The sequence below is a fragment of the Heterocephalus glaber genome, unplaced genomic scaffold, assembly GCF_053883595.1.
Source record: "Heterocephalus glaber isolate CG9 unplaced genomic scaffold, H.glaber_assembly_v1.0 deba00000546, whole genome shotgun sequence".
Classification (NCBI taxonomy): domain Eukaryota; kingdom Metazoa; phylum Chordata; class Mammalia; order Rodentia; family Bathyergidae; genus Heterocephalus; species Heterocephalus glaber.
Window position 1 is genome coordinate 42,111,874 of NW_028258147.1, and position 13,793 is coordinate 42,125,666.

Genomic DNA, 13,793 nt, shown 5'->3' on the forward strand with positions numbered 1-13,793 from the left:
CCACCTTTATTGTACACAGTAACATAAAAACTTGTGTTTGGACTGTTTATATTCTTTTCCATTGATTTTTGTGTTCTAGAATAGTTTAAAAAAATTTTAAAATACAGCTAAATCTTGGAAACAGCCCATTTGCCCATTAATGGATGAAGGGATAAATAAAATATGATATTTATATACAATGGAGTTCTATTCTGCCATAAAGAAGGATAAACTTGAGACATTTTTAGGGAAATGGATGCATCTCAAGAGAAAATTTTGAGTGAAATAAATCAGATACACAAGTTTAAATATTGCATTGTTTCTCTTGTACAAGAAACCTGGGCCGGGGATTTAGCTCAGTGGTTTCAGCGCCTGCCTTGCAAGCACAAGGTCCTGAGTTCGATTCCCGGTACCAAAAAAAAAAAAGAAACCCAAAGTATAAATAAGGAGCAAAGTGGATGACAGATACTTGAAAGTTAGGAAGAACTTATTTAAATAGGAAAGGGAACAAGGGAGTGGAGAGGGAGAGGGAAAGGAAAAGGGATTAAAAAAAAAGAATGGAAGGAAAAAATGGGAGTAGCTTTTGTAAATGGGAATGTGAAAAAGGTTTGAAGAAAGAAGGGGAATGTGAAAAAAAAATTAAGATAATATTATATACAGGTATAAATTCTCCATGATGATTATGATCATATTTATGGCAATACTTATAAAAAAGAAATTATTTTTTATTAGTACATGTTTATAGTACATAATGTTTAAACTGTGTGGTGTTGGCACATGTATATAACACCCACCAAGCTTTAATTATTGTAGCTTTTTAGTATTGTGTGGTATTTGGTGACTATGTTTTTTTTATTGACAAAATTCTCTTCTATTCTTGCATACTTCTGTTTTGGCTTGGGAAGTTCTTTGAAAAATACCATTTGGGTGTTGGTTAACATTTGTCAGATTTGTAGATGAGAATTATCTTTTTTTTTTTGTTGGTTTTTTTTTTTTTGGTACTGGGGATTGAACTCAGGACCTTGCGCATGTGAGGCAGGCACCGGAACCACTGAGCTAAACCCCCAGCCTGAGAATTATCTTTAATAATATTGTCATATGAGGGCTGGGGATTTAGCTCAGTGGTTTCACTGCCTGCTGCACAAGTGCAAGGACCCGAGTTTGATCTCTGGTACCAAAAAAAATAAAAATAATTTTTAAAAAAGGTTCATTAATATAAGATTGGCTAATAATATTGTCATATGATCGTATTGTCAGAGTATCTTAGATTGAAACATGAGAAGTGTAGAGGGACTGCAGGGAAAAGAGTCTGTTGTAAAGCTCTTTTTGATATCTTATTCCTGCTTTTTATCTGAAAGAAATTACTTAGTATGATGGGCTAGGTGTCTTTATTTTCTCGGTAGTTTGATGACTTAGTATGAAGTCAGTAGCTTGATGGCAGGCTGCTTGAGCTTTCTTTCAGTCTTTTCCACTTCTATTTTTTTTTGGGGGGGGGTACCAGGGATCGAACTCTGGTCCTTGCACTTGCGCAGCAGGTGGCAAAACCGCTGAGCTAAATCCCCGGCCCCTCCATTCCTATTTCTTGAAGCAAATCTCAGTTAATGCTATACTTACAGTTTATAGTATATCGCAACTATCCACTTTTGAGATGAATTACAAACATACCAGAGCATTGAGATTTCTAGATTATTTTTCATGATATAATTGTCAAAATTTTGGATATTGTAGGTTGAAGGTGTCAGATTAATTCTTTTAAGACATGAAGCAAATGAAAACAAACTTACACACTGTAATGATTATTCTGGTTATGACTTTCTGAATGTTATAGAAAATTAAAGGAAGACAAAGTGAAATCTATGATCTATCCCTTTTATTCCCAAAAGTTTCTAATGTGCAACCTTTTTTTGAGACAGGATCTTGCTATGTAGTTCAAGTTGGCTTTGACCTCAGTATGTGTAGCTAGCCCAGGTTGGGCTTGAATTTGTGATCCTCTTGCCTCAGCCTCCTAGAGTTTTGGGCTCACTGGCATGTGCCACCCTGTCTGGTTTTAATGCACAGTGTTTTTGAAGCATGTATAAAAAACATTTCAATTCTTTTCTTCCCCACTGTGCATGTAAAAATAATTTAAGTGGCAAGTACGTGAAAGAATTTTCATTGTTGGTTAATCAAGATAGAAGTGTTGGCAAGTTAGAAAGACTAAATATGTAGAATACTGTAGTTGTTAAAATTACTGATGATTTCTTTACTGTTGTGGGAATTTAGGTGCAGAAACAATTTGTGGGGTTTAATTTATTTGCAGATTTGGTCTTTTTGAAGCCATGTCTGCTATTGAAATGATGGATCCCAAGATGGATGCTGGCATGATTGGAAACCAGGTTAACCGAAAAGTTCTCAATTTTGAACAAGCTATTAAGGTAGTCACCATAATACTTTTTTGTGTCTTCTGTGGTATTTTATTTTGTATGTTAAAACATCATGCTTAATAATAAAATCAAACTTAATATATTCACTGAAGGTATATTTTTAAAAAGCATCTCAAATATATAAATAAGAATTAGTTATGACCCTTTTAGTTACCTATATCTGTTGAAATCTGGAAATTAGTCATTTAAGGTCTTCACTATAAACTTGTTCCAAATTTGTATATTTGGATATTTTAAAATTAATTTTTGTAAGCGTTTGACTATATATTCAAATATCAGAATAACTGGCTTAGAGATTGCATGTAATATATTAATGATATACTAAGCAAAATGGTTATGGTTATGAATTTAAAATTTACTGAGAATTGATTTAGAAATTTGTCATTGCCACAGTGTTTAATTTTATGTTTTATGAAAAAAGATTAGCTAGCAAATAGATACTACAAGCAAAATTTACAAGTTGTATAGTTAACCAATTCAGGAAAGTACAGTATTTTTAAAGTGTTTTCTTTTTTTGGTAAATAGTTTTGAGTTATTAAAATATTCATATTTATTAATACTTGGACTAATTTGAACTGTACTATTAAAGTACTTTTTTATTTTTTAATTTCATTATAAAGGTCTATTATTTCAAACTAGAGGCTTTGATTTTTCTTATCAAAGACCTGTTTAAAATACATTTTCTCGTGGGCCGGGGATTTAGCTCAGTGGTTCTGTCACCTGCCTCGCAAGCGCAAGGACCTGAGTTTGATCCCTGGTATCAAAAAGAAAAAAAATACAGTTTCTCGATTAAAATGAATAATTGATAATTTGAAATAGGAAAAGGTCCAAAGGTGTAGGGGTGGCAGGAGGGGAAGGGGAAAGGGAAGAAGGAAAAGGAAAAATTATGAGAAAAGAAAACAAAAAATGGAAACAGTCTGTGTAAATAGGGAAGGGTGGTGGGGGTGAAGGGTGCACAGGTAATGGGAGAAAAAATAAGAACTAAGATACATCATGTTCAGGTACAAGCACCCAATGATAAATGTAAATGTATTGTATACCTAAAATGTACCAATAAATATATTAAAAAAATAAAATACATTTTCTCTATAATTTGTCAATTAAAAAATAAAATTCAAAAATATTTTTAAGAATACAGAGTCAACTTAGTATCTTGGTTTTATCAGATGATAAAGGAGAATTTTCTTAGAATTGCTATTTTTACATATCTAAGTTTTGAAATCTAAAGTGCTACTGTACATAGTAACCATAAATTAAAAAAACTTCTGTTTATATATCTCATTTCCCCTTCTTTTTAGGATGGCACCATTAAAATTAAAGACCTCACCTTGCCTGAATTGATAGGGATAATGGATACCTGTTTTTGCTGTTTGGTAAGAATTAAAATAAGACTGTTGGTTAATTAAAAATCTATGATTTACATGAATCTTTGAATTTAAAATACACACCAGTGTTGAACATGAACTATGTGTAATGTCAAGTCTAGTAAGATGTATATAAAATTAACAAGCTAATTCATACCATAGGAAACATCATTTCCTCGTCCATCTGTGTGCTCCTAGGGCTCTGATTTTCTGGGTAAAGAAATTTTTTTCAATGAAGTAATATTGCAGTCATTATCCTGAATATCCTTTTTGTTTTCAAGTTACCCAGAGAAATAAACCTAATTGTGGGTTCCACAAGATAAGCATAATTGAAACAAAGGGAGATTTGGATTGGCCTGGAAAAATTCTTTTCTAATCTAGGGTAAACTATGGTAAACTGAAGATCTCTTGTGAAGATAATATTTTTTAGTGATGTATCTTTGTTGGATATGTGTCTTCCCTAGGCATTGTTGTTTAATTGTACAAAATTTTTCATTTGTACCCTTCCATCTAGTCATCCTTTTTCTTTCTGACATTAAATTATCATTGTTAGAAATATATAACATTTGAGTTGCACTGAAAACACCGAATCAGCGGAAGGAAGCTCCCCCACCACCATCCCAAGCTCCTAGGGCAGAGAAGCTGAGTCGGTCCCAGCACCTGGAAAGAAGCTCCTAGGGCAGAGAAGGTGAGCCGGTCCCAGAACCCAGAAGGAAGCTCCCCCGCCACCATCCCAAGCTCCTAGGGCAGAGAAGCTGAGCTGCGTGGGTGCCAGAAGCACACCCCCCCACCCCCTGGAAATGAGAAGACATGTAAATAAACCTCAAAAACAGACTTCTGGATCACCTACAGCAACCCCAAAGGGAAACGAGATGGAACAATCTGATACTTAACCACCTGGACTCTCTGAATTGGCAACAAAAGAGGATCTGGGAAAAATGAAATCAGAAATAATTACTCAGATAACAGCAAAGATTTTGCTCATGGTGCAAGACATGATTAATAAATCTAGAGAGGACACAGATGAAAAAATAGAGGATCTGAGGAACATGATGGAATCCCAACATAGGAAACAAATGGAATCTGTAAAACAGATGCAAACAGATTTCCAGGAGATTAAAAACTCCATCAAAAGTCTGCACAGCAGAATGAACCAATGTGAGGATAGAATTTCAGATATAGAAGATAAGATTGCAAGTGACCAGGAAAAGAAAAATTGCTTTAAAATTGTAAGGGACCATGAGAAATCAATCCAGCAGCTGCTAGACGATGCAAAGAAGAATAACATAAGACTGATTGGACTCAATGAAGAAACAGGAGAGAGCGCAGGTGACATAAAAAAACTGTTCACAGAAGTGATGGCAGAAAACTTCCCAAGGAGGGGAAAAGAACTTGACATACAGATAAGTGAGGCATATAGGACTCCAAATAGCCTTGATCAAAAAAAATCTACACATAGGCATATAATAGTTAGGATTCCAGAAATCCAACAGAAGAACAAAGTTCGTTCTACAAGCGGTCAGAGAAAAGAAACAAATCACATACAAAGGAAAGCCCATCAGAATCACAGCAGACTTCTCAGTGCAAACCCTCAAGGCAAGAAGAGCTTGGAGTGATGTATTTCAAGCTCTAAAGGAAAACAGCCTCCAGCCCAGATTGATGTACCCTGCAAAACTATCTTTCAAAATTGATGGAGAAATAAGATACTTTCATGATAAAGTGCACCTCAGGAACTTCATGAATATCAAACTGGCACTCCAAAAAAATTTAGACAATACCCTAGGAAAAGTCAATGAGGATCATAACCCCAGGAAACCCAGCAGAATGAATCCATTGGGCATGACAAATTAAACACAAAAGGGGAGACTCCAACAAAAAGAAAAAGTCATGACAAGGCTTTTAAAACTTTTAACTTCATCTCCCTGATGAGTGTATAATTCAGTCTTATTATTGTACTGATTAGTATTTTTCTGATTCTAGTGTTGCACACCTTTCCTTGTGCTATACTGGCTATTTATCATCTTCTTATGTCTACTTTTTAATTGGGTTGTCTATTAATGAGCTCTAAGAATTCTTTATATATTCTGGTCATAGGTTATATGCATTGTAAATGTGGTCTATTTAAGGACTACTTTTCATTTCAATGATGACATTTAAAGTTCTAAATATTGACGGAATCTCATTTATCAATTTTTTTCTTTTATACATCATATCTTTTGTACCCTAGGTAGTTCTTGCGTACCTTGAATTCATACCAACATTTTCCCTTATAATTTCTTCTTAAAGTTTTATACTTTTAGGCTTTCATATTTAGGTTCATAGATCCCTTCAAGTTATTTTCATGTATGGAAATAAAGGGTTGAGGTTAATTTTTTATATACAGAAAAAAAAAAGAAATTATAACATTTACTCCTTCAGCAAGAATCGATTGCCAGGTGTGTTGGAAGTACACATATCGTAGTTGTTTTATAAGCCTAATTTTTTCACTTAGGCTTATGTTTGTAGCTATTTTCATTTTCTTATATTGCCTAGGGTTACATTGTTAAGGGGCACAGCCAGAATTCTGGTCCTGGTCTTTTGTCCTCCAAAAGTGAATTTCTCTCAAAGACATCTTCAGTAAACTTTTATCAGTTTACAGTCCTAGTGGTGTAGGGAAGGGAGAGGGAAGATCGCTGGGGACAGATATGTAAAGAAACAGTGCTGACAACATGTATATGTTTTCCTAATGGTTCTGTGGGGCAGAAAGAATGAGATAATTATGTCTAGGGTAGAGAAGTAAGAAAGCCTTAGAAAGGAAGAATGGTAGGCATATGACAGGAGGTTTAATAGTGTTTGAGACAAAGTGGATGTATTGTATGGGCATGGCAGAGTAAAAGTGTCCAGTTTCCAGATTCATGAACAGCTGTTGCTGGCTGATATCTGATGGGGGTCCAAATGGAAAGAGTGTGAGACTAGAGAAAGAGGGAGAGGTAAACAGAGGAAGGATTTTTGCCAAACTTGAGGAACTATTTGAGACTTTTGGGAGGACTGTATTCCAGGCTTTGGGCTTTCAAAGGCAGATGGTTTTTAATATGCATAGTCTCTCTCCTGCACCATAGTTATTCCAAATACACTTTAGTTAGAATATTTTTCACATCTGTTTCTTATTTTTTAACACAGTGGTGTATGTATTGCTCCACTGCAGAATTCTTGGGCTTTATTGTAAAATGTAGCTATATAAACTTGGGAGAATTAAACTCTTTGACTGTTTCTTTGCATGTGAAAGGCATCTTTCTCAGTGTTAGGAAAATAATTACATAAATTATATCAAACTACCGTACTTGGCATAATCCTTGGGACCTAATTGTAACTCAGCTTTGATTATTGTTGGTATTTCCAGCCTCTAGCATACAGTATTAATGTTGAATGTTTTTCTTTGAGTTGTAGAATGATCCTTCTGTTTGGGAATATTAAGTTAGCAATAAGAGATAGGAAAACAACTACATAATTTCCGGCAACAGTCTAGGTGAGATAAGATGCTATTGGCTAAGTTGGTGCTAGTGAGCTTTGCAAAGAGTTGGGTGAGAGGCAAAGAACATGATTAGTTCTAAAATTATGAATTCACCAGTTTGTGCATTTTATTGACAAATTGTGGACTTCAGTGCTTTCGAATCCTACATAAGGAGCTTATCAGTCTCCAGGTATATTGCAAACTGAATTATTATATAAGAGAATAGAATCTAATTATTTATATTTACAGGTTGAGTATCTGTAATCTGAAAACCCAGAATGTTTTTTTTTTCATATTGGGAATTGAATTCAGAATCTTGTGCTTGCCAGGCAGGTGCTACACTGCTGAGCTACATCCCCAGCTCAAAATGTAAAACTTTTTAAGCACTATCATTCTGTTTAAAATATTTCAGATATCAGAGCATTTCAGATTTCAGATCAGGCATGCCAAACCTATAAATTGTATGCAAATATTCCAAAGCCAGAAAACTCCAAAATCTGAATCACTTATGGTCCTAACCACTTAAGATAAGGGATAGTGAGTCTGTGTATCATTCTTAAAAAACTTCAATGGAAAAAAAAAAATCAGTGAAAGCGAATTCTACCTTTTTTTTCTGACCTTCCTTTTAATTACTTTTTAAATCTGTTGAGTAATCTTACATTTACTCAAATCTGTCTCTTTCGTTGTTGGATCAGTTTAAACTTTGCAGACTCTATTTAACAGTATATATGCATATACTTTTATTTCTTTATAGATAACATGGTTGGAAGGCCATTCCTTGGCACAGACAGTATTTACGTGCCTTTACATTCATAATCCAGACTTTATAGAAGATCCTGCTATGAAGGCTTTTGCTCTGGGAATCTTGAAAATCTGTGACATTGCAAGGGAAAAAGTAAACAAAGCTGCGGTTTTTGAAGAAGTAAGCTTTTTTAATATAAGAATTTCTGAAGCTCATTGACCATTTTATTCACTGTGATACATTTAAATGATTTTATGGTATTTCTTTTTGTGTTCATGTATAGCTAAGAATAGCATTTAAAGGTAATACTATTGCTAGACATGGATGCTGTGCCTGTAGTCCCAACTACATGGGATGCTGAAGTGGGAAGATTGAGCCCAAGAGGTCAAGGCAAGCTTGGGCACCATAGTAAGGCTTCGTCTCAAGAAAGCAGTGTTGCTATTACTATTTGCAATATATTGGCTAGAGTAACTCAGTATTCAACAAAGGACTTTTATCTTACCTGTTCTTCTGTCACTCCCATTCATTGAGTATCTGTGTGTGCAGAAGATTATTCTGGGGACTGTGGGGATTAACACAGGAAACAAGATACAGCCCTGCCCCAACAAAAAGGCTCCATGTTCAGTCTTTAGATAAAAAGAGCTAAGGAAAACAAATGGAGGATGTTTTAGAGAAGATGTTTTTCTCTGGTGTAAGTACCTTACACAAAGAAGTGCTGTGAATTTTAGAAGTTTCCTTTTTTTTTTTTTTTTTTTTAATAAAAAACACTTTCAGCTGCTGATAACTGTAAGGGAGAATAAGATTGCATTTGCAGTTATTAATAATGACCAATTGTTTTTGTTAAATTCTTCCATTCATTGAAATTGTTAAGTTCCTTTTGAATGCTATTCCTGATCCAAAATAAATTATCTCAGGCTTCAACAGTGATTCCATGCATTGTATGTAAAACTTTCTTAAATTTGTTTTATGTATATGGGAATAATTTCATATGTACCTAATATGATTGTACACATTTGTATGTATGGGTTGTGAGTTATTAATGAAATATTTTCTACTTTTTAAACACTGGTTATTTAGCTAAATATTGATATTGATATGTGTGTCATTATAGAGAGGACCTTATCAATAGAGTAGTTTGTGTTAATGATTGAGAAGAGAAATACTGTACAGATTTGAAAAAATACTTATATTTTTAAAATATACCTAAAAGGACAGTAAAATCAGTGGGGCAGAGAAAGGATTCATTTAAAAAATAGTCCTGAAATAGCGGGCTAGTCCCTTTGAAAATTATTTGTCATTTCACATCTTGCAGAGAGATGAAATATTGTAAGTATACAAAAATATTTAAAAATCAGGAAAAGACAGTTTAAAGAAAATAAAATGACCTTTAAGCATAAAATGTTTAATCTTGCTTAAGAGAATGCAAATTAAAATGGTGAGGTATTTTTTTATGTGTTATTGGCAAAGATGAGAAATTTTTATGATATATCATATTAATGGTTTCCTTGAACCATTGGAGAATGAATGACACACATTATCTCTTTTGCCTAAATGCCTCAGTATGCATCTCCTAAGGAAACACACGAACACATCACAAGTACCAACCTCAACAAATCTTTTATATCAGTGAACTCACTGTTCATGTTCCACGACTGTCCATTGACCTAGACTTTCTTACATTGTTTTCCTTCTGCAATATAAAATTCGGTATGGAACCATGTCCTACATCTAACTACATATCTCTTTAATATCCTTTAGTCTAGAGTAGACTCTCAGCTTTTCTTTCTTTGATAATGTAGATATTTTTGAGTGTATGACCTCTTGCTGCTCCTCTTTTTAATAGAATGCACCTCATTTGGGTCTTATGTGCTCTTTGTTCATGATTAAATTTAGATTTTGCAGTTCTGGCTGAAATATGATGTAAGTGATACTATATACTTCTCAGGGTATTGTAACTGGAGGCGTACAGTCAGTGTCCATTTGCTCTTCAGTGGTGATGTTATTTGACCACTCCATCGAGGTGTTGTTTCACTATATTACTCCTATTTTTCCCCTTGTTTTTTTTTTTTTTTTTTTTTTTTTGGTATCGAGGATCTAATTTGGGTCCTTGTGCTTGCACAGCAGGCTGCGAAACCCCTGAGCTAAATCCCTGGCCCTTTCCCCTTGTTTTGAAGCAGTCCTTTGGGAAATTCTTTAAGGTCACAAAAATATCTGGCTCTTTAGTCTCTCCCCTTATATTTAACATCCACTAGTGATACTTGCCTGGAGTAACCTTTACTGTGATGGTTGGAAAATGAGGATTTTCAAAGTTTGGTACTCCTTTCATATATGTTTATTGACACTAGCATTCTTTAAGCAAGGTTCATGCTTTTTGAAGGATTTTAAATCCTTACTGCTTTTTACTTATTTATTTTGGTACCAGGGATCAAACTCCAGTCCTCGTGCTTGCGAGGCAGGCGCCAGAACCACTGAGCTAAATCCCTGGCCCCCTTAACTGCTTTTTAAAAGAACAGTATGATAGTATCTGAAATTTAAATGCACATATCTTTATTTTAAACATTTTTATTTTTTAAATTCTTTTATTGGTACATTTTAGGTATATAATATGTTTACATTTATCATTGGGTGCTTATACCTGTACATGATGTATCTTGGTTCTTATTAAAATGCACATATCTTGCCTCAGCGGTTTCACTTCCATCACTTTGTCCTACAGATAATTGCCCTTGTACACAAAGACCTCTGCACAAGGATATTAATTGTGGTATTGTTTATAATAATTTAAATCTAGGTATAATGTCAGTATTCTTCAATAGGAGAATCATTAAAAGGTGCTACATTTGGGGCTGGGGGAAGGTAGCTCAGTGTTAGAATGCCTGCCTACTAGTGTGCAAGGCTCTGGGCTTGATCCTCAACACTGGAATAAAAAAGTTATACAGTCAAGTATAGTTTTATGTGTACAGTTAATGTTAGATCTCCAAAGTAAGTAAAGTCAGGTGTAGAAAAGCATGTATACCTTGTTAACATTCCTTCTTCTTTTTTAAAGGGAGATAGATAAATCTTCTATACACAAGAAAATAACTGGATACCTAGGGCTGAGGAATATTGTGTTTATGTTGGAGTTTTTATTATGTGTCTGTAATACTTTAAGATAAGCCAAAAAATATTTTTATGATTTTATTGGTTCATTTTACGTATACGATATAATGACATTCATCATTGGAGAAATCAAATTTTTTAGTACTAGAAGAAATTATAATTGGATTTTTGTATATGTTATGGATGAAGGACTTAAACAGTAGAAAATTTAGCCTCAGCATAATCTAGGAAATACAAATTAAAATAATCATATTTACTTGTATTTATATACTTATACATATTTTCATATTTAAGAATTTTTAAATGAGAATATTTAATATTGGCACTTTAATTTTTACCAGTGAAAGTACATTAACACAGCTCTTTTGGAAAAGAATTTAACAGTATATATAATAAGAAGCTTGACATTTGATAACATTTAAGCTAGTTATTGCATCTTTATAACTCACCCTGATAGAAATAATTAGAAATTGGGTACTTCAGGCCTAAATCTGTTAATCAAGAGTTTTCAGTAGTAAACGATTACAGTAATATCACCCAAAATGTATCACTGGAGTTATAGTTGAAATAAACCGTGGATCATTTATTTCACATACTGAATATATAGCCTTTATTATAATGAAGGAGAGTGTTTAGTGTGCATGGGAAAAGGGTTACCTTAGAATGTTAAAAAAAAAAAAAAAGCACACAGGGTAGCCAACTTTATAAAAATAAACTAGAAAGCAATATAACCTAAGGTTAACTCCTAGACTGGAAAGATTCTATTTTTCCTATTTCAGTGAACTTTTCAGATTTTCTAGATCTTAAGTATATCTTAGTTTTATAATTAGAAAAAAATGCTGATTGCCTAGGAAAAGTCCTTAAGGGAGCTAATAATGAACAAATAAGAATGATTTATTTATTTAAGGCTAATGAACAAGTCATTTACTTGTTTGACATAGGTGCGGCTGAAGTTCCTAGTTGCCGGAATATTTTATTCTCAGATATGTCTCCTGAACTTGAGACATTTTCACCCCCTTAATGTCTTACTCACATGTGAAAAATGAGAACTCTAATTCCCCCAACACTGTCAAACTGCTTTTCTTCTTGATTGTGTATCTTGCCAAATAACATCTTTACTGCTATCTTCGATTGCTTATTTTCTGTTACCCCTAACATCTATATTCGTGTAATTTGCCAGAATCTTGAATCTAGGCTCTGTTTCCTCTTTTCTCTCATTTTTTTCTTGCTTTAGTTTGTGCATTGCTTTAGGTGTAGTTCCTGTGAAATTTTCTGGGCTCCTCTTTCTGGCTGTTTTTTTCTCTGTAGTCTGTTTTCCATATTCATACCAGTTATCTTCCTGAAAATAGATAATCTGGTCATGTTTAGCTTTGTTACTTGAAAATTTTTACTGAGGTGTGCATACATATTTTAACAAGAGTAATGATATAGTACTTAGATATAGTTTTAAAAGTCAAGCACAAGACACAGAGAACAATAGTTCTTTGCCTTTCCCTTCCAATTTCTCATATTGTTATTTTAGCTTTTTCTTAATAATTTTCTGATACTTCTGGATAAGAAACTTATGTTTTTATTTATGGGATTTAAAGATTTCACAATTTTAGCTGTATGTCATAATTTAGAATTCACACATTTTCTCCTTTCTCCAAGTAGTAATTCAGTTTTTGGGTAAATCAGTGCTGAAATTATAATGATTATATGAATATGAATGGCAGATGAGTCAAAGTAGTGTATGCACTTCCACTCATACAAAATTTTTCTTTTCTTGGAGGTGATAAATATCTCTTCTTTTTATTTGCTTAAATTTCTCTGTACTTTTCCCAGTTCTTCCTATTACTATGAACTCCAGTTTATAGATGTTGTCACAGTATTACTGTTGCTTTCCTTGTATCCTCATTTCCATGATTGTTAGCTGAAATCATTCACATACCCTTAGCTTTCTTATCCCTCCCATCATTTCTGTCACTTATCTGTCAAAACCACAACCATCTGCCTACTCCCTGCTTGTACCTAAGCAGCAGAAGCTGCTAGAGAAAACCCACATCTGTTTATGTGTTCTTACTTTAAGGCTGCAAATCTCAGATGGAGATGATCCTGGCTGACACTTCTGTAGTGTGTTTGCCTTTCTAGTATTTAAACTGACTTTTCTGTGTCTTATTTCTCAGACCTCCATCACTAGTCTCCTCACCATCAACTTGCTTCCTACTGTATTGAAATATTAGCTATCACAAGTGCTTATGTGTATCAGTGTCTATGTAGTCTGGTTTCTGTCCCATTAAAATCAGTCAGCTCCTTTACTTGTCACCTAGATTCTATCCCTTCTTGTCTCTTGCATTTAATAAACCTTCCTTTGTATTGCATTACTTGTTAATAATCATTCATTTTAAAACAGAACACCTCAGTTCTTTTGATCCCAGGCCTCCTCATATCCACATAATAAAAGCTCTTAGAGCTGTTAATGTTTGTTTATTTTACTTTTTCTTTATGCACTGCAAAATGCTCATTCTTTGCTACTACTACAGAGATCTAGTCTTTGTCCATTTTACTAAATCCCATGTACCCACTATTCCCTCTGTAACCTGTGTGCATCATTAAACCCACTTGACCACTTTTTGAAATATTTGATACTGTAGTCTTGGGTTTATTTCCACATCACTGGTTAGTCCAGTTCCTTTGGGCTTCCCTGTACTTTTCTA

The 13,793-nt window shown here is 33.9% G+C and overlaps 1 protein-coding gene across 6 annotated transcripts in view; it reads left to right on the forward strand.

Moving 5' to 3' along the window:
- The window catches only part of Naa35 (N-alpha-acetyltransferase 35, NatC auxiliary subunit), a 65,757-nt gene that overhangs the window by 7,770 nt on the left and 44,194 nt on the right, over window positions 1–13,793 (forward strand). For all 6 annotated transcript variants that reach the window (XM_087204816.1, XM_087204815.1, XM_087204810.1 and 3 more), the window contains exons 4-6: window positions 2,279–2,393; window positions 3,701–3,775; window positions 8,011–8,178. In XM_087204816.1, the coding sequence (XP_087060942.1) occupies window positions 2,279–2,393; window positions 3,701–3,775; window positions 8,011–8,178 (358 nt within the window). The remainder of the gene's footprint in view (window positions 1–2,278; window positions 2,394–3,700; window positions 3,776–8,010; window positions 8,179–13,793) is intronic.